Genomic DNA, 20,404 nt, shown 5'->3' with positions numbered 1-20,404 from the left:
ATATCTGACAATGTTGTATATTCTTGTCACAGAACATTGTGTGTGAACTCATTAAGGATGTTATAAGGGGCTGGAGTCTAGCTCAGTGGTAGAGCACCTGCCTAGCATGCATGAGGCCCTAGGTTCCATACCCAGCAACACCCCCCACCAAAAAAAAAAACAAAAAAACGGATGTTGTGAAATGATTATTACTTGTATATAAGTTTCTGTGCAACAGAGCAAAGGTAAAATGAGTTCTCTCTGGGTATGGGCACTAAGGTCTCAAAGAGAAAGTGATACTTGTACTGGGACTTGAATGATCACTCACAGTTTCCCCAGGCAGAGGAGAGGGGAATGAGGGGAAAGATATTTCACAAAGAGGGAATAATGGGAAAGAGGTAAGGAGTTCAGTTCACATCAGTTTCACAAACATCCAACCTGGGTTGCTATGTCCCAGGTAGTGCTCTTTTCTTGGGAATATAGAAGTAAAGAAGTCACTGATCTCAAGGAGGTAAAAGTCTAAAAAATGACTTTTTAATTTAACCATTATTTAATGAAGAAGGTTGCTTGGGAGATTTAACCCACTAATCTATATTAGCTCCTCTAAACCAATCCAAATAAATATACAGTATAAGTAAAGACTGTGTCCTGGTGGTGCATGCCTGTAATATCAGTGACTCAGGAGGCTGAGGTAGGAGGATCAAAAGTTCGAGTCCAACCTCAGCAACTTAGTGAGACTCTGTCTCAAAATGAAAAATAATAAGGGCTGTGGATATGGCTCAATGGTAAAGCATCTCTGGGCTCAATTCCCAGCAACAAAACAAAACTGTGCCTTCAGAAAACTAGCTTCCCTAGTCTCACCTTGCCCTTTATTTGGGATGTCTGCTGCTGCTAAGCAGACTGTCGGCTTCTTCCACTGTTCCATACTGGCTGCATGAGCCACTATGCTAAGCTTGAAGATGCACATGGAGTCCTCAAGAAATCCAAGTCAAGGGGCGGGGATTCTACTTGTAACAAGTAGATACAAGAAGGAGTCCCAGATTCTTTTCAGAAGAAGTGAAGATGGCCAAGTGAGGAGCGCCTCCATCATCTGACCATTTGACTTCTGGGCTGGGGGCAGGCAGGTACCCAGAAAGCCAATTGCATCTGATGGACCATGTAAGAATCCTTGTCACACAGAATGACCACTTTCCTGATATTTAAGTGCTTTTATATTCATCTCAAAACAAAATTCTGAATTCAGGATGTGGCAGGTACTTCCATGTTGTCTTCTAGAGCGGGTAGTCCTGCTTCTTTTATCCAGTTACTTTCCCTACTGAAATATGGATACCTTTCTACACATTACCTCCACAGTTGGGAAAGAGGTAAGGAGATCAGTTCACATCAGTTTCACAAACATGGTATGGAAAAGACTGCTTTTCTTTTGTTTCACCTTTCAGATTCAACACAGAAAGACGCCCTGAGGGTTCAGTTATCCTGCTGACTTCTCCAGGAAGGAAAAAAAAGCAACTGATGGGTCTTATGCAATTTGCTTAATTATAAAAAAATTATTTTGCAAGCTGAAGGCTGATGTTTAATTTGAAACGGGTGCTTAGGTTGTGGTATTTGTAAATTCTTAGCCTTTTGTTCCAAACAAGAATAATAAATGGCAAGTATGAATGACTTCAGGGTTTTTTAAAAAAATGTCTTCCAGTTTTGGCCACTATTGTGGTAAGCACATTTGAGACTGCAGCAGTAAATTCCAAATATTTGTTGTAATTTGAAAAGAAAAAAATGTTAAAAAGTTACATATATCTCTAAATCCTGGTTCATCTTGTGACATAGATTTACTGGATAGAAATGAAGGCCCGGTTTTGCAGATAACCCTTTGATGTGATAAAGAAGCATAAAGACAAGTTATCAAGATTGATTTCATAACTGATATACCTAAAGAGATTCTGTACAAATACATATTTTGGAACCTTTGCTGTTTTTAAATTTTGTCATTCTTCTACAGACTGACCAGATTGCATAGCAGCTAACCCTGTGAGTATATGCTTACATTTAGTTGAAAGAATGGTAAAAGCAAACAACCTAGCTTGAGTCCACAATGGAACCCTATTCACCTTCCGAAGATGAGAAGCTGCTGTATTAGAGCTTCATTCATCCTGTTTTGTGTAGTCCTACAGCACAGTAGAGTTAGTTTTCCATGCAGCCAAAACTGGAAGAAAAGTAGCACGAATAGTCTTTTAGTTAAGAAGGTGTGATGGACCCTATAGTATGACCTGCCTTCAACTTTGGACATAGAAGAAAAAGAATGAGAAATTTCCATATAACTCCTTTTTCCTAAGAAAAAGAAACAAAAATGTCTTATGTAGCACCATTTGAATTTTTTTTTTTTTGGAATTTTACATTACATAGTTCCATTTTTTATAAAGTCACAAGTAACTCTTTTCCTTCAACCCAGATGGGTACTTGGATTTATTTTTCTAGGTAGTAGGTGTAATGTTAAACTGAAAGGCTGGGACTCAGGTAAATTTCCCTAGTTGGACTTGGACTTTCTCAGTACCAAGTGGGATCTGTCTTAGAACCAATGTTTCCAATCCTTTGGCTGTTTCATTATAGACTTAGAAGAAATTCAGGATCTGAAAAAAAAAAAAAAAAACTCAAATAAGAAAAAATAGTTCCAATAAGAAATATGGGTTTTGTGTTTCATTCATAGATTGAGAATTTATTCAGGGTTTGAAAAAAATTCAAGAAATACGGCTCTTCCTTTTTTTTCCCTTTAACAGTTATGTGATAAAATCTATAGTGGAAAACTGTTTTTGCTTCCAAACAAACAGGACCATTGTATGATGTCAAGCCTTTCATAAGAAGCATGAACACCTTATTAATGATTCTTAATAGAGAAAAAAATTTAAACTTACTAATGAAATTAAGAACAGGTAGTATTACTAGATCATCTCTGTTTTCTGGAATGGTTGCTGAGGACCATGGGTATGATGATGCTGGAAACATAGGGTAGATTTACCCAAAATTGAGAGTGATAGAAATTGCCAAAAAATGGGAGATATTGAGCATTGTTATGATTAGATTAGTGAACCAATTTGATTTAAAATAAAAAAAAAAACTTTTTCACAAAATAAAAAAAAAAAAAAGGTTGTTCAGGGTAGAGGTGGGGCACAAGGGAATGGTCAGTTCCACCTGAAGAAGGACATTTGTGAATCATCCTAAAGGAGGATGTATAGCCCAGGGTAGCTGGAATGTGGTTCTCCAAGGGGATGTTAGAAGGAGGATGCAAAAAAAACCAGTTCATTTTTCTTTGCTCTCCTTAGAACATTGGTAGAGCCTAGAACTCCTCAAATATTTTTTATCTCTTTCCCAGATCCTTTTTGCCTCATTTTCCTAAACCTGATATCTCATTCCTTCTCTCTAGAAAGAGGATTGGGTGGGAAAGAACCAGAACATGTTGTTTGTAGACAAAATAGACTATGTCTTGTTTTTCTTTTTTTTCAAACTTAACTATGATCTGTTTTCTCTTTACCTAGCCACCCAACAAAGGATAATCGTATTTTTGTAGGTTTCTATGTTTTCCCTTAAGAAGGCAACATGCTGGGAATGTTGTTTTATTTCTGGCCAACAAATGCCAATTAAACAAGACAACAATAACAGTAATAACAAAAAGCAGTTGGTGGGAAGTTTAGGAAGAAAAGGCAACAAACCACCAACAACAGAATGTATTATGAAATAATTTGCACCTACACTCCCAGCTGTAGAAAAGTTGGAAATCATTTTTACTAGAAACTGAAAAACAAAAACTAAAACAACAACCAGGCATGGAAGCGTACTCCTATAATCCCAGCAACTCGGGAGGCAGAGGAAGGAGGATTGCAAGTTTGAGGCCAGCCTCAGCAATTTAGCAAGAACCTGTTTCAAAAAAATAAAAAGGGCTAAATATGTAGTTCAGTGATTGAGTACCCCTGGGTTCAATTGCCAGTACTAGAAAACAAACAAACAACCCCTCCCCCCCCAAAAAAAACAGGAAAACCACATTTCTGAAAACTTCATGTGAGTAACACAAGCCATTTTTTTATTCTTCCTTAAAAAAAAATCAACAAAAACCCTCAACAAGTCAGGTATGGTGATACATGCATAAAATCCCAGTGACTCAGGAGGCTGAGGCAGGAGGATCACAATTTGAGGTTAGCCTCAGCAATTTAGTGAGACCCTTCTCAAAATAAAAAATAAAAAGGACTGGGGATTAGCTCAGTGCTAAAGTACCCCTGGGTTCAATCCCTAGTACAAACTCCCTGCAAAACATCAACAGCAATAACAAAAAGCCAACCTAACAAACGTGGTTACATAAACAATTATCCAGTTACACAAGTTAGAAACCTTGGTATTATCTCTGATACTCATTTATGCCCTCCCTCATTTAATTCCATTGCTTCATGAGTTTTCAAAAAAATTTTTTTAATACTGGAAATTGAACCCAGGGGTGTTTTACACCCCTAGTTATTTTATTTTTTATTTTTAAGATAAGATTTTGCTAAGATGCTGAGGGTCTCACTGAGATCCTAAGGCTGGCCTTAAACTTGCAATCCTCTTGCCTCAGCCTCGAGAGTCACTGGTATTATAGGCATGTGCAAAGTGCCTGGATAGTTTAAAAATCTTATTTCTAAAATGTTTTTTAATAAATATATAGTATAGTTATCTTTCCTGTTCTTAATTCCTGTTCTTATTGTTTGAGCTTAGACCTTTTTTATTGCTTGCTTGGCTTTTAAAAAGTCTCTTTGTCTTCTTGTCTACAATCTTGCCCCTCTGTCCTCAGTTTTCTGCCAGGATAATCTTTGGCTGGGGTTATAGCTCAGGGATAGAGTATGTGCCTAGTATACACCAGTCTTGGACTCGATTCCTAAAAGAAAAAAAATCATGCCTTTAACATTTATTGATATTCTAATAATGGCAGGATGAAGTAGCCTCAATTCCTGTCCTTGATGAGTTTATGAAGTTAATAGTTAACACTATCTCCATCTTTTGGCTCTGAGTCTAATCTTTTTCCACTGTACTTCAGCTGCCACTTCATTCCATGCAAGGCCAGTCACTGAGGAATGTAGGAATGAGAGCTGATGTGTTTCTACCACATTTAATTTTAGCAGATGATCTAAAGCACGGAGTTTGACACTGTGTAAAATGTAGACAAAGTGCTGTGAAATTGGACATGATCTTAGGAGTCAAGAACTGCCATTGCTCCTAACTCTTCCTGATGACTGGTGTTGTGACATTTGAAGCAGAGTCTGCTGATGCCTGGTGACCCTGATGAAAGTCAAAACTGACTTAGAAGTTGATGATGCTGTCTATATCATGTCCAAGACATCTATTTTCACACCTCGACAATGCAAATACAGCTTGCAGCTGGGATGAAATTAGTCTGGGAGTAAAAGACCTAGATTCTAATTCTGATTTTGCTTTTCACTAGTTGTGTGAATTTGGACAAGATACTCAATAACTTTTTGTTGTTGTTGTTTTTATTACTGGGGATTGAACCCAAGGGTGCTTTTACCACTGAGTTAAATCCCCGGTCTTTTTTAAATGTTTTAATCTATAGACTTTGAGGCAGGGTCTTGGTAAATTGATGAAGTTGGCCTCAAATTTGCAATCCTCCTGTCTCAGACTTCTGAGTCTCTGGAATTACAGGTGCACACCACTGTGCCTAGTATAACTTTGTATACAGTAACCTCATCAGTAAAATGGATATAATAATATAAACCTTGAAGGATGGTGGTGGGAATTAAAGGAGAAAATTTAGATGATAGTATTAGCAAAGTCCTGTAACCTCCATTAAATTAATGGAGACATAATTTAAATCAAACAATAATTATTAAGCAACTTCTATGTACTAGGTACTGAGCTGGTTTCTGGAAATGCAAAGACAATTAAGACCTGATTCCTTCTCTTAAAAGGCTAAGGGAGGGGCTGGGGATATAGTTCAGTGGTAGAGTTCTTGCCTAACATGTATGAAGCACTCGTTCAATTCTCAGCACCACGTTAAAAAAAATAAATAAAATAAAGGTATTATGTCCATCTACAGCTAAAAATATTTTTACAAAGAGGGTAAGGGAGGAGTAGTAATAGTAATTAACACTATGTAAGTCTTTTAACTTAACCTGAATCATTATGTTTCAAGATCATCACACTTTGGTTACTCCAGAAGACATCTGTAACAGGAGAGTTTATGCTGATTAGTTTCTGGAATATCAAATTTTTTCAGTTCAAAACTTTACATATTTAGTACTGAACCAACTGAACCAAGTACTATAGCACTTTCATAGCTAAAGAAAGACCAGATACCTAGTTAAATATGCTAACTGTCCAGAGAGTGGTGACATTTTCAGCTTGACATGGTAAGATGATCATGATCTTGATACAGTATAAAAGTGTGCCATCTCATATGCAACTCCTTATAGATCCAGGTTGATTTCCTCCCATGTATCCTCTTGGAGTTTGTACCTGATTTTATTACCAGTTTTTATCCTAATCCATTGATAAATGATTTTTGGTTTTTTTTATGATCAGGAATTGCTTGATCCTCAAAGCTTTGTGAGAAGACATGGAAAAGAACACAGTCAAGTGCGCGCACCATTATGGTGGAGAAAAGGCAAAGACCTGGAACATCAATTTTCATGAGAAGTGTGTAATGTGTTTTGGGGGGACCATTGCAGCATAATAAAAATTCAGACATGTTTACATGAACTCAGATACATGTCACTGAATACTATCAGATAGTTAGGTAAGTGCATTAGTTTCTTTGAATCTCAGGTCCCTTACTTATTAAATGTTGAGATTTCCAGGCACAGTGGTGCACAACTACAATCCCAGCAACTCAGTAGTGAGGAGGACTGCACGTTCCAATCCAACCTCATAATTTAGTGAAACCCTGTTTCAAAATAAAAAAATTAAAGAAAAGGCTATGGATGTAGCTGAGTGGTAAAGCACCTATGGGTTCAATCCCCAGTATCAAAAAAAAAAAAAAAAAAAAAAAAAGAGACTGACTCAAAAGAGTACAGCAGGGGGCTGGGGATGTGGCTCAAGCGGTAGCGCGCTCACCTGGCATGCGTGCAACCCAGGTTCAATCCTTAGCACCACATACAAACAAAGATGTTGTGTCCGCCGAAAACTAAAAAATAAATATTAAAAAAAAAATTCTCTCTCTCTCTCCCTCTCTCTTTAAAAAAAAAAAAAAAAAAAAAAAGAGTACAGCAGGGCTGGGGATGTGGCTCAAGTGGTGGCGCACTCACCTGGCATGCGTGCGGCCTGGGTTCAATCCTCAGCACCACATGTTGTGTCCGCCGAAAACTAAATTAAAAAAAAAAAAAAAGAGTACAGCAAAGATTAAATGTGATAAGCTATGTAATATTTTTGGCACAGTTCCTGATACACAGTGAACAATAAGTGATGGAATTGAGGAAAGTACATCTAAAAGGAAAGAAACTGGCTTTATATTAAGTTGCATGTATGTTTTGTGTCTTTGGTTATCTAGTGCTTGTTCTCTACCAGGCATTGTCTAAACTTTTTATCCATGTAAGTTCATTTAATCTTCCAAACAGTCAGTTTGAAGGCAGTTACTATTGTTATTTGCATTTTATTTTATTTTATTTTTTTTGACCACCAACTCAAATTTTAATTCAAATTAAATCAAGATTGTGTTGTGTACACAAAAGCTGGCCAGGACTGTCTCTTACAAGATTCCATGCTAGAGATCATCCCCCTGATCTTCAGGAAAACGTTTTTACAGCACAAAAAGTTACAAAGGAGGTGGGTGTCTAAGGTACTTACAGCAAACAAGATTTTGACAATCATAATACAAAGGCAAATAGCAGGTTAAGGATCTACGTGGCTAACATTTCAAGGTGGAAAATAAATTCAGCTCCAGACATTAGAATTTATAAGTTGCCACTGAGATTTAGAGAGAATTGTTATTTGGTCAGCAGGAGCCAGAATTTATGAGGCACCAGTAAGGTTTTAGAGAGGGTTGTTATCTGGTAAGGGATAGCCAGGCATAGGTGAATTCAAAACACAGGTAGAAATTACAAGCAAGTTTAAAACATCAAAATATTGTCAGGCCAAAGAGAAATTTTAGTTTCCTTACACAAAACAGAAATACACTTTTTACCTCTAAAAGCTCTAAGAGAAGATTTTATTTATTTTTGTATTTTCTCATATCTCATGGCTTCTGGCATTCCTTTGTTTGTGACTATACATGCTTCTCTTCTGTGTTTATGGGGCTTCCAAAACAAAAAATATAGATAAGCCCTTCTCGTAGGGAAGATTTTTCAAACATAGCAAGTAACTACCCTTTAACCCACAGGGTCTGACAACCATATTATAGGATATGAAAGATGCTCCAATATGCTTGTTCTTCCAACCATTGTTTGCAAAGATTGACAAAAGTCAATTCATTGCACAGAATGAGTGAGGTGAGTCTCTGCTCTGCAGTCCAGAACAGGATGTAAAAGAGCCCCCAAAGTGAGTTTAAGACAGGGCTTTACATGACATAGCTGACAAAATCCTCTGTTTGTATATAAAGTATGTTCACATCAATTCCTGTCTTCATATATGTACATTTCCTGGCTTTCAGGGTTCTCAGCGTTCTCCCTGTGGTTTGTTTTCCAATTCTGCATAGCACAGACACCTGGGCTCTGGATCCAGTACAGAAGCCTATAAAAAGATTTTTAAAATTGTTATTTGCATTTTAAAGATGTGAATCTGAGGGGAAACTAAGATACAGAGAAGTAGAAAACTTGCCCAAGTTCACTTAGCTACTAAATGTTGGATACTAAGTGTTTGTTGTACAAACCCAGGTACAGTCAGTCATGCATCCTTTAACAACAAGAATACCGTCTGAGCATTTGTCATTGTTGTAGGCCATTTTGTCATTGTTCAAACATCATAGCGTATACTTACACAAACCTAGATGGTATAGCTTACTGTGCACCTAGGTTATACAGTATAGTCTATTTTAAAAATGTACATGTAGACATACCTATGATAGGGAACAGACAGATGTGAACAGTGGAAACATGAGATTCTATAAACTGGGCCCACTGTGCTGATCCCTACGTTTTCACCTCTGAAAAACAATTTACCAGGCTGGGGTTGTGACTCAGTGGTAGAGCGCTTGCCTAACATGTATGAGTTAGACAAGTGGGTTAGTTTCTTTGAATCTCAGGTCCCTTACTTATTAAATGTCGAGATTTCCAGGCAATTTTCCAGTTCAATTCTCAGCACCACATAAAAAAATAAAGATAGTGTGTCCATCTACAGCTTTAAAAAAAAAAAAAAGCAATTTACCTGCCGGCCTGCCTGACTTAAGTTCATAGGATATGTTACATTCCTTCTATCTGTAGAAGAGATGCAGGCCCCAAGTTATCTTGAAACAAAGATAACACAAGTTATCTTGAAACAAAGCTGGAGGCAGTGGTGGGATGACTTTTATGAACCTTACACAGACCAGATCTTGGAACTCAGGGAGATAAGGCTAATTCCCCCTAACCATAAAATCTGTAAGAACAGGTTCCAGTTAGAACTGGTCAGCATGGGCCAGTGACCTAGAGTTGTTATGGCAGTGGGGACTGATGTCATCCTGCTTTCAGTCAAAAGCAAGAGGTGGAGCCAGGTGCATGCAAGCCTGTAATCCTAGTGGCTCAGGAGGCTGAAGCAGAAGGATTTCAAATTCAAGGCAAGTCTCAGAAACTTAGTGAGATCCTTAGCAACTTAGTGAGACTCTGTTTCAAAATAAAAAAATAAAAAATGCTGGGGATATAACTCAGTCTTAGAGCACCTCTGGGTTCAATCCCTAGTACCAAAAAGAAAAATTTTAAAATGAAGACACAGGTGGCTGGGGTGGTAGCTCAGTGAGAGCGCATTGATCCTCAGTACCACATAAAAATAATAAAGGTTAAATTCTTTTAAAAAGATGGAGACACAAACTCAATTAGCCTAGGCTCACACAGGGACAGGATTATCAATATTATTGTTTTCCACTTCCATGTCTTGTCTCACTGGAAAGTCCTTAGGAATGATAAAACACATGAAGCTGTCATCTCCTCTGATAGCATTGTCTTCTGAAATATCTCCTGAAGGAGCGGCCTGAAGCTGTTTTATAGTTAATTTTGTTTTTTTAATAGTAGGAGTGGGGGGGGGGTTGGGGGGCTTGGGTTGTGGCTTAGTGGTACAGCGCTCGCCTAACATGTGTGGGGCACTGGGTTCGATCCTCAGCACCACATAAAAATAAAATAGATACTATGTTCAACTAAAACTAAAAAATAAATGCTTAAAAAAATAGTAGGAGTACACATTAGTTTTTCCTTTTTTGTGCTACCAGGGATTGAACCCAGGGAAACTTTACCACTGAGCTACCTACATCCCTGCCTCAGCAACTTAGTGAGACCCTGTCTCAAAAAATAAAAACAACTGGGGGATATAGCTCAGAGCTAAAGTGTCCCTGGGTTCAACCCCCAGTACAAAAAAAAAATTAAAAATAAAAAGAAACAAAGACTGGACTCAAACTAGCTAGCAATCCTCTGATCCTCTTCCTCAGGCTCTGGAGTGCTTGGATCACAGGTGTGTGCCACCGCATCCTGCTTAGAGTCCACAGTCTTAACTTTCTAAACATTAAGAGATTATTCATTTCTGGGTTGGGGATGTGGCTCAAGTGGCAGTGTGAAGTACTGGGTTCGATTCTCAGCACCACATAAAAATAAAACTAAAAAATAAATATTAAAAAAAGAAGATTATTCATTTCTCTATCATCTAACTCCAGACCCACTCACATCTAACTCATTTTCTCTTCTCTCCCTCTTGTTACTATGGAAGAAACAGCTGCTCCTATAAAAGATCAACTCTTTCACTTTCTACTATTGCTATTCTCTTCTTTCTCTAGGATGTCCCCAGTATTTCTCTTCTCTGGAAATCAGCAAAATAACACTTTCTAGTACTTTCACTCAAAACTGAAAAACAAGAAAACAAAGAAGCCCTCACTTACGCTGTCTTCCTCTTCTAGATAATGCTCCACTTCTTGGTTCCCTTTCTAGTTCTTTCTGCTGGTATTTGTGTGGCTGGCTTTTTCTTATCCTTGACATCTGCTTAAATGCCACTTCCTGTGACAGGCCTACCTTGACCCTCTAGTATAAAGTACCCACCCACTGACTTCCTTTTTCATCAGTTTATTAAATTCTCTGGCAAGGGTTTATCAGTAAAACCCTGCTCTTATAACTCCAACTACTTGGGAGGCTATGGCTAAAGGATTTTGAGTTGAAGGCCAGCCTAAACAGTTTAGCAAGAACCTGCCTCAAAAAGTGGACACACCCAATGTCAGGAATTAATTAATTTTCTTGTTTAGTGTTTACTTCCATCACAGAATATACTCTCCCCCCCCCCCATTGAACCCAGCAGTGCTTAACTACTGAGCCACATCCCCAGCTCTTTTAATTTTGAGATACAGTCTCCCTAAGTTGCTTAGGACCTAAGCTAAATTGCTGAGGCTGATCTTGAATTTGTGATTCTCCTGTCTCAGCCTTCCAAACTGCTGGGATTACAGACCTGTACCACCACATCCAGCTACAGAATGTAATCTCTTAGAGAGCTCTCTCATTGAATGTTGCATTCCCTGGACCTCCAACAGTGCCTGGATATATAGTATGTGGTTTATAACCTTTTTTTTTTTTTTTTTTTTTTTTTTTTAACATGTGGTGCTAAGAATCCAAACCAGTGCCTCACACATGCTAGGGAAGCGCTCTGCCACTGAGCCACAAATACTTACACTGCCCTTCTAGGCTGCAAGTGATCTGCTTTTACTTCTCCAGCCTAGCATCCTACCACTGTTTCCCTGGTTTACTGCTACAGTAACATTGAGCTTCTTGCTATTCCTAACATCTGGTCTTTACACTTAGAATTCCTTCAGCTTGAAAGTCTCTTCCCCCAGGTCCCTCCTTCATTTTCTTCAGGTCTTTGCTTTGGTCAAAAGTTACCTTCTCTTTCAGACCTTTTCTGTTTAAGAATCTAAAAAAGCAGGGGCTGGGGTTGTGGTTCCCCTAGCGCATGCGAGGCCCTGGGTGCATGCGAGGCCCTGGATTCGATACTCAGCACCACATTAAATAAATAAATAAAACAAAGGTACTGTGTACAACTAAAATAAATATTAAAAAAGAATCTAAAAAGGCAACACTAACTTTACTTCTTTCCTTGTTTAACTATTTTCCAGGGCACTTATCAATTTTCAATATATCATTTACTATGTATTTTCAATATATCATTTACTATGTTTTGTCTAGTGCAAAACAATAAATGTTTATTAATTGAATGGGATTTGTGGAACAAATGCATAAGTGAATATCAGATGTGAAATCTTTTGGTATCATCGCGGCTTATTATTATTTATTCCTTGTGTGAATAAATAATCATAACAGCAGTATTCATGCTTGCATTCTCGCTGGCTGGCACCGAGCCCTGCACACAACAGTCGCCCGGAGCACGCGTGTTTGACAGTGATTGCTGGGGGCGTGGGTCCGCGGGCTTACCCACAGCAGCCGCCGCTGGCTCCGCCCTGGCCCCGCCCCGGCCCGCGGCGGCCCCGCCCCCCGCATGCTGAAGGCCATATAGGCGAGTGACGTCAGGCCGTTTGTTGTCATTGGCGGCTCCCAAGATGGCGTCCATCGTGGAAGGGCCGCTGAGCAAATGGACTAACGTGATGAAGGGCTGGCAGTACCGTTGGTTTGTGCTGGACTACAATGCGGGACTGTTGTCCTACTACACGGTGAGTTCTCGGAGGACAAAGCTCCGAGCGCCTCGGGGACCTTCCTTCTTGGGTGGAGGTGGGGGACCGGGACTTTGGGTAGCCGGGTTGAGGTTGCTAGGCTGGGGGTGCCGCCGTACGAGAGGGTTCCCTTGTGGGGGAGGGTTTTGCGTCCTGGATAGCCAATGAGGGTGAAGGAGATGTAGTTGTAGCCAATAAACAGGCACTAGCTGTCTGATTTATGGGTTGGGGGCAAGCCACTTTTCTTTTTTGGGGGGGTGGTCTGGTTTTAAGCAGGTGGTCGTGTCCCATGCGGTTGTGAGCTGGTAAGGATGGTCGTAGTTATGGTTTAAAAGGTCCGGCTATGCGGTCCAAGCCGCCTCTCCACGTTGTCGTGGACTTTACACAGTACCCTCAGGCCCTGTAGACGGCCGCACCCCTTAGCTTCCCTCCAGGGAACGGAGAGCTCTGCTTTTTTTGCAAGCGTAGCCAGAAGAGCCTGGCCATGTCCAGAGGTGACCCTCGGAAAGAACCAAGGTGTCCAGAATTCCTCCTTTCTGTCCAAGTGTGTTATTCAAGGGATGCATCCCATTTTTTCAGCGGGAGACGAACGTAACCGACGCCTTAACTTTTGAGAAAAGAGGATTTCCTACGCGCGCGGGTCTCTCTTTAGGCGAGAGGTAGAAGGCATAGTGCAGTGTCCCCTTGAAAGTTATATTCTGGGAGGGCTGAGTTGAGGGTTTCATTGTCGTTAACTCGGAACAGTGATGGTGGGCAAGTAGATTAATTATTACGAATTTTGTTTTCGATTACCCCGGCCACCCCATAGCCTTAGAGATGGAAGGTCAGTGGTATCAGAGAAAAAAATTACTTACAAAGTTATTCCTCTGCATGGTGTATAGTTAATAGCTAACGAGAGGGAAGAAATCACTTAAAAGGACGAAATGTCTTGAAGGCTTTAGAAAATAAGGGAAAATAAAATTATGGAAGAGTTAATGTTGATGAGAGAAATGGGAACATATTTATGCATTCATTAAAAAAAAATTGAGTTCCTGCTATGTGTGTTTCCATGCCAGCAAGAATCAATGATCATGAAGACATTCACTGTTTCTCTTCTCAGGAGCTTTCATTCTAGTGGGTCCCTTAATTCATTTTGCTCCTAATAACGCTACAGGATAGGTACCTACCTATTCATTATCCCCATTTAATATCCCCATTTTACAGTTTTGGAATCTGAGGCTCCAGGCTTTTATGTAATTGCTCAAGATCATATAGGCAAGCAGTAAGTGGTGGAATCAAGATGCAAAATTCTTGGCTTTCCAATTGTTTCCATTAAGCTTCACTTTCACTACAAGAAGGAAATATGTGAAAGCTCTAAGTTAATAAGGCAAACCTGCAAGAGTTAAAGTATTAGTTTTCATCATCCAGCTATCAATTTCCTTTCTCCACATCACTTTTAAGTGGGAGAGTACTAAACCTTAATGAGTCTTAGACCCGTTTTTTAAGATTATTTTTCTGTAGGAATGGAAGAGAGGCAACTAAACCTCATATCCTGAAAACTCTGGAATTAGAAAATCCCATGAGCTAGATAAATGATGAGTAATATTTTGTTTCAATAAGTGTGAATCAGAAAAACACATGGAACCTATTAAATTTATTCAAGCTAGAGTAATTCCAGTGAGTGGCACTATGGAATTAAGTTACTTTACAAATCTGAATGTGGTGTCTTATAGGAGAGGTCCCAAGCTCTGGCTCTTGGGAGGTACTAGCCCAGATATAATGTTTCTTTTTCCTGTTAGTGTATGTCATTTGTCTGCCTTCTTTTGGTTTTTGAATACTTGGACAAATACCTCTTTGTCTTACTGGCTAAATACAGTTTTGTTTTTTTTTTCATGTACTTCCTTTTCTTTGTCCTTAATACACTTATCCTCCCTTTTGAGACTAGATTCTATTCAACATTACCCTTGCCAGAGGAAGGAGGTATCATATTTCTCACTAATGGCCATTTAGAAGTTTTGGCCCCCTAGTTCTTTTTTTTTTTTTTTTTTTCCCCCTAGTACTGGGGATCAAACCTAGGCGTGCTTTATATGCTTTACCACCATCTTTGGGAATCACTGGGAGTACAGGAATGTACTGCCACACCCGGCTCCCCTAGTTCTTTTGTGTTAAAGTATTTGCTTGTAGAGTTAATGTGACACTAAAATGATACACAACCCCTATTAGAGGCATTCCAGTAAAGATAGGAAAAGGATAGGTATTCACTGGGAAAGCAGGAGACACATTGAATGTTGATGATAAATTCTGTACACTTGGACATTTTTTCAGTATATTTGGATTCTGAAGGATTTGAGCATACATATTAATGATTTGCATGTGGCTGATAGATTGCAGCTGTATTTTCTAGGACGAATATATGAATTTGTTATACAGTATTTTAAGCAGGGGAATAAATAGCAAGTCACTTTATTTCTTGTTTCCAAAATCACTTGGGCTCTAATCTGACTCTGTGGTTCTTCATCTATGGGTATCCCTGAAAACTCTGAACTAAAACTACATTGGCCTTATTTTAGAGTCAGCCTATCCTGAGAATGGATATTGAAATAATCTCAGGATTGGGTTAAGATCACTGAGATTGCTGTGAACTGAATAGATTCACCCAGGCCATTCTTTTTAATATTTATCTTTTAGTCTGAGGTGGACACAACATATTTATTTTTTTATGGTGTTGAGGATCGAACCCAGTGCCCTGAGCATGCCAGGCGAGCATGCAACCGCTTGAGCCACATCCCCAGCCCCACCCAGGCCATTCTTCATCCTGGATGTTCATTACACTTCACTAAACTCTAGGATGGAATATTTTCTTTTGTTTCATAATTTCTTTTGTTTTTATAATATTGAAAAAATTTTTTTTCCCCAGTGCTAGAGATTGAACCTATGACCTTGTGCATGCTAGGCAAACTTTCTATTTCTGCACTACATTACCAACCCAATACATTGTTTTTGAAAAAGAGTTTCATATTTTTATTTTGCCCAATACAAAACTAGAGAAACTGATTACCTCCTTTAGGAAGGTAGATTTAGGCACTTGTTTTCCAGTTCTAGCCATGACTCTTAGTTATACTTAATAAACTGTAGTTCATACAGCAAGCATTTATTTAGGGTTGACTTTGAAATAGGCATTGTACTGTCTATGTTGGAACTGTAAGCATGCAGTAGAGATAATTCCTTTATGTAGGAACTGACAGTGTTGTTTGCATAACTACAGCCATCTTCCTTTTACCCATCCCCACTTTATGAATACTGTTCTTATTCTCAAGAGATAGAGACTTGCTGGTCTTTGTTCTCTCCTTGAGAGATAAAAAGTTGTTCTTCTCTGTTCTCAAGAAACAGTAACTTGCTTTCCACAAAATCAGGTGATGCTTGCTATGCCAGTAACAAGGGCTAAACCTGCCCCTAAAGGATGGCCATGATTCTGACCTATAAAAGATAATGCTCAAGGGAAATTTGCTACTGCTCTCCCTCTCCTGCTGCTCTCTCCTGCTTGCTGCTGCTCTCCCTCTCTTGCTGTTCTTTCTGTGTGAGACAGCCTTGTCAGGTGTCTAACAATAAATCTGCTCTGTAATTGGTGTGCCTGAGGTTAGTCCTGCACCACTTTTCTTTCAAGTGTAGCAGAGTAGACCCTTAGACATAATTTCAAAACAATATGATCCTTTCTATAATAGAAATATGAAGAATGTTATGGGAACATGGCTTAGAAAAGGCTGGAGACATTTGAGTTGACTTAATGGAGGAAGATAGAAGAAGAGCATTTCAGGCAATGGGCAAAGAATATGCATATACTGGGAAGCTTGAGAACATAAGGTGCATTAGGAGGGTTTTGAGAAATTCTTTTTTGTGTGTGGTACTAGGATTGAACCCAGGGCATGGTGCATGCTCTACTACTGAGCTATATTCCCAGCTCTCCACTTTTTTTTTTTTTTTGGTCGGGGGAGTACTGGGGATTGAACCAGGGGCAATTTGCCACTGAGTTACATCCTCAGCCCTTTTTATTTATTTTTAATTTTTTTTCCTTTTATTTACTTATATGTGGTGCTAAGAATCATCCTCAGTGCTTCACACATGCTAGGCAAGCACTCTACCACTGAGCCACAACCCCAGACCCTTTTTATTTTTTATTTTGAGACAGGATCTCATTAAGTTCTTAGGGACTTGCTAAGTTGCTGAGGCTGGCTTCAAATTTGTGATCCTCCTGCTTCAGTCTCCTGAGTTTCTGGAATTATAGGTCTGTGCCATTGCACCCAGCCCTTTATTTTTATGTTGCAAAAAAAAAAAAAAAATGTATGTTCAGAATGAGGTAGCCAGACTCTGTTTAGATGATTTCAATTTTTTTGGCAGTGGCCAAAGCATCGTAATCAGGAGCCAGTTGAACATATACTTTTTTCACTCCATTGAGCCTGAAGAGTGTTGACCTTGGCCACATTAGCATTACAGAGCTTCTTTGTAGCCTATTTGATAACACCTTGGCCACATCAGTATTACAGAGCTTCTTTCTTTTATTTTGGTACTGGGAAGTGAATCCAGGGGCACTTAACCACTGAGCCACATCCTCAATCCTTTTTTGTATTTTGTTTAGAAATAAGGCCTACTTGAGTTGCTCGAGGCAGGCATTGAACTCTCTATACTCCTGCCTCAGCCTCCCAAGCCACTGGGATTATAGTAGGCATGCACTGTTACTTCTGGCATTACAGAACTACTTCTTTTTTTTTTTTTTTGATCAACTTATTTGATCTAGTGTTTGTTAGCCTTAACATCCACAATGAGCATAAGTGTGTTGTTATCTTCAGTCTTCTTCTTGGCTGACTCAGTGGTCAGGGGGAACTTGATGACAGCATAGTGGTCAATCTTGTTTTCCCTGGGGCTGCTCTTCTGAGAATATTTGGGTTGCCTCTGGAGTTTTAATATCTTGGGCTGCTGAAAGTTAGGTGATGTACAGATCTTCTTGTAGCTGTGGACGCCTTTCAACACTGCTTTTTGGCCTTCAGAGATTTCCTTTGGCTTTGGCCTTGGGAGGGGCAGGAGCTTTATTCACTTTCCATGCCATTGGTGGAAAAGCTCCCAGCCCTTTATTAACATTTTTTTAAGAAATTTTTTCGGTTATAGTTGGACATTTTATTTATTTATTTTTATGTGGTGCTGAGAGTCGAACCCAGGGCTTCGCATATGCTAGGCGAGCACTCTACCACTGAGCCACAACTCCAGCACTCCCCGTTTTAAAATATTTTTTAGTTGTTGATGTACCTTTATTATTTATTTATTTATATGTGGTGCTGAGGATCGAACCCAGTGCCTCACACATGCTAGCCAAGTGCTCTGCCACTGAGCCATAACCCTAGCCCCCCAGCCCCCTTTTTAAACATTTTATTTTGTAACAGGATATTCCCAGGTTATCCATGTTGGCTTCCAACTTGCTATCCTCTGCCGCAGTCTGGCTGGGCACAATTCAGGAGCCACTTGTCAAAAGAAATTAACTTTATTTTTAGAACCACACAAGCCAAACAAAGCAGCTCCTCAGGAAAAAACCCTCAGAGCCCATCTGCCACCACCGGCTTCTCACAAGCCACACTCCCCCACCGCCAGCTTCCACACCTCCCACAATCCTCTTCCTCTTGAGGCCGATTGGCTGGGTCGCATGGGTGGAGCCAAAAAGTCCCCCAATGAGCAGCTCCGTGACCTGAAAGGGCAGGGAAACAGCCCAATGAGCTTCACCGCAGAGGAGCCAATCAGCTAGATGTTGCTGGGGCCACTGTGAGCCAATCATCAGCTGGCAGTCTGAAAGTTTGCTGGGGCCCCTTCAGCTCATCAGCTGGCAGTCTGAAAGTTTGCTGGGGCCCCTTGGGCTGTGGCTCTCAACAATCCTCCCACCTCAATCTCCTGAATAACTGGGGGTTTTGAGAAATTCTAAGCAGCTCCAGTAGAAAGTGAGATTGAATTCAGAAGGTATTTGGAGCTACAAGTTAGGCCTGTAGTTAAAGATCTGTTGGATTATAGCACAAAATTGGTTACTTGAAAATTTATTATTAGATGAAATGCCCAGGGAGAGCTAAGGATATACATTTGGGAACATTGTGTGAATTGTGAACTGTTAGTATAAATCATGATCACAAAGGAAAATGAGAAGGAAAGAAAATTGGAATAGGTGAGATATTCAAGGACCTGGAAGGTTAGAAAGTTCATGTCTTTTGTTAATTTATCAAATGTGTATTTGAGTACCTACTGTATGTCAGGCATTTTGCTAGAAAGTGGGAAATAAAATAGAAATCAAACATACTCAGGATACCTAGAGTGTACTGAGTGGGGGTAAAGCAAGTAAACTATGATGGGAAGCACAGAATATTGGCCGGGGGGGCATAGTTAGGCTATGTGACTCCTAGAAGAGGCAGATTTGTTTTGACCTGAATGAAGTAGAGAGGTTAGGCATGTGACTGGAGAGGGAAAGGTGCTTGAAACAAATGGAATAAATGTTTTTGGAGGAGACAAGAGTAAGGAACTTGTCAGTCCCGGAATTTAAGCTGTGTAATAGGCAATAGTGGGAGATAAATTGGAGAACTAAGCAGTGGGGCAGATAATAAAAGGCTTTTTTGGCAAACTCTGCTAAGAAATTTGAACTTTATCTTTAGGGCAATGGAGAATCATTTTGGTATTGCAAGCAGTTTTTAATTACTAAAAAAAATTTTACTGTAGAAAATTTCAAGTATACATAAAAGTAAAGAGGATAGAAAAATGAATTTCTGTTATCCAGCTTATACAGTTATCAACATATGGCCAACCTTGTTTTATTAATAATCTTATTAGCTCCTTCCTCCTCCATTTCCTAAATACCATATTACTGCATTTCATTTGTGAATAATTCAGTATGTGAAACTCAAAGTTAAGGTTTTTGTCTTTTTTTAGAGATACTAGAGATTAAACTTAGGTCCTTGTGCATGCTGGGCAAGCAGCATCTATTGCTGATTTACATCCCTAGCCCCAAAGTTAAGATTTCTTTTAAAAAATGTTATCAAGGGGCTGGGGTTGTGGCTCAGTGGAAGAGCGCTTGCCTCGCACATGTGGGGCACAGGGTTCAATCCTCAGCACCACATAAAAATGAATAAACAAAATAAAGATATTAAAAAATGTTATCAAAATACCTTTATTACAGTTAAATAGTAACAATAATGTATTAATACCAAATATCCAGTCTGTTCTTTGTTTTGTTGATTATCTCAAACATGTCTCCCTTATCAGTGGTTTGGGTTAGGATTCCAAATGAGATCTGCATATAAAAGTCTTGAGTATCTTTTAATATTTAGATCTTCTGTCCCTCCTTTTTTCTTCGCCATTTATTTGTTTAAGAAACCAGGTCCTGGGGCTGGAAATATAGCTTAGTTGGAAGAGTGCTTGCCTTAAATGCACACCAGCACCAAAATCAAAAAACAAACAAACAAAAAACAGGTCCTTTGCTCTGTTGAATTTTCCACATTCTGGATTTTGTTGGAGACATCCTTTTAGTATGTTTAAACATGTTCCTTTGTCCTCTTTATTTCCTATAAACTGCTACTTTGAGCTAGAAGCTTAATCAGATTAGTTCTTTTTTTCTTTTGAGCAAAAATACCT

At 39.3% G+C, this 20,404-nt stretch overlaps 1 protein-coding gene and 1 pseudogene across 5 annotated transcripts in view; one reads left to right on the top strand and one right to left on the bottom strand.

The window, feature by feature from the left end:
* Positions 1–12,634: 12,634 nt before the first annotated feature.
* Positions 12,635–20,404, top strand: part of Osbpl9 (oxysterol binding protein like 9) — a 136,299-nt gene continuing 128,529 nt past the window's right edge. For 2 of the 5 annotated variants that reach the window (XM_076860424.1, XM_077109922.1), the window contains exon 1: positions 12,649–12,772. In XM_076860424.1, the coding sequence (XP_076716539.1) occupies positions 12,662–12,772 (111 nt within the window). In that variant the 5' untranslated portion in view covers positions 12,649–12,661. Of the gene's footprint in view, positions 12,773–20,404 lie in introns of all 5 variants that reach the window. The other 3 variants (XM_076860429.2, XM_076860430.1, XM_077109923.1) reach the window with 3 other exon arrangements.
* Positions 17,121–17,852, bottom strand: LOC143403975 (large ribosomal subunit protein uL23-like; annotated as a pseudogene).

This window comes from Callospermophilus lateralis, chromosome 7 (genome assembly GCF_048772815.1).
Source record: "Callospermophilus lateralis isolate mCalLat2 chromosome 7, mCalLat2.hap1, whole genome shotgun sequence".
Taxonomy (NCBI): Eukaryota; Metazoa; Chordata; class Mammalia; order Rodentia; family Sciuridae; genus Callospermophilus; species Callospermophilus lateralis.
The sequence above is the reverse complement of the archived record's forward strand: the minus strand, read 5'-3'. Positions and strand labels throughout refer to the sequence as shown.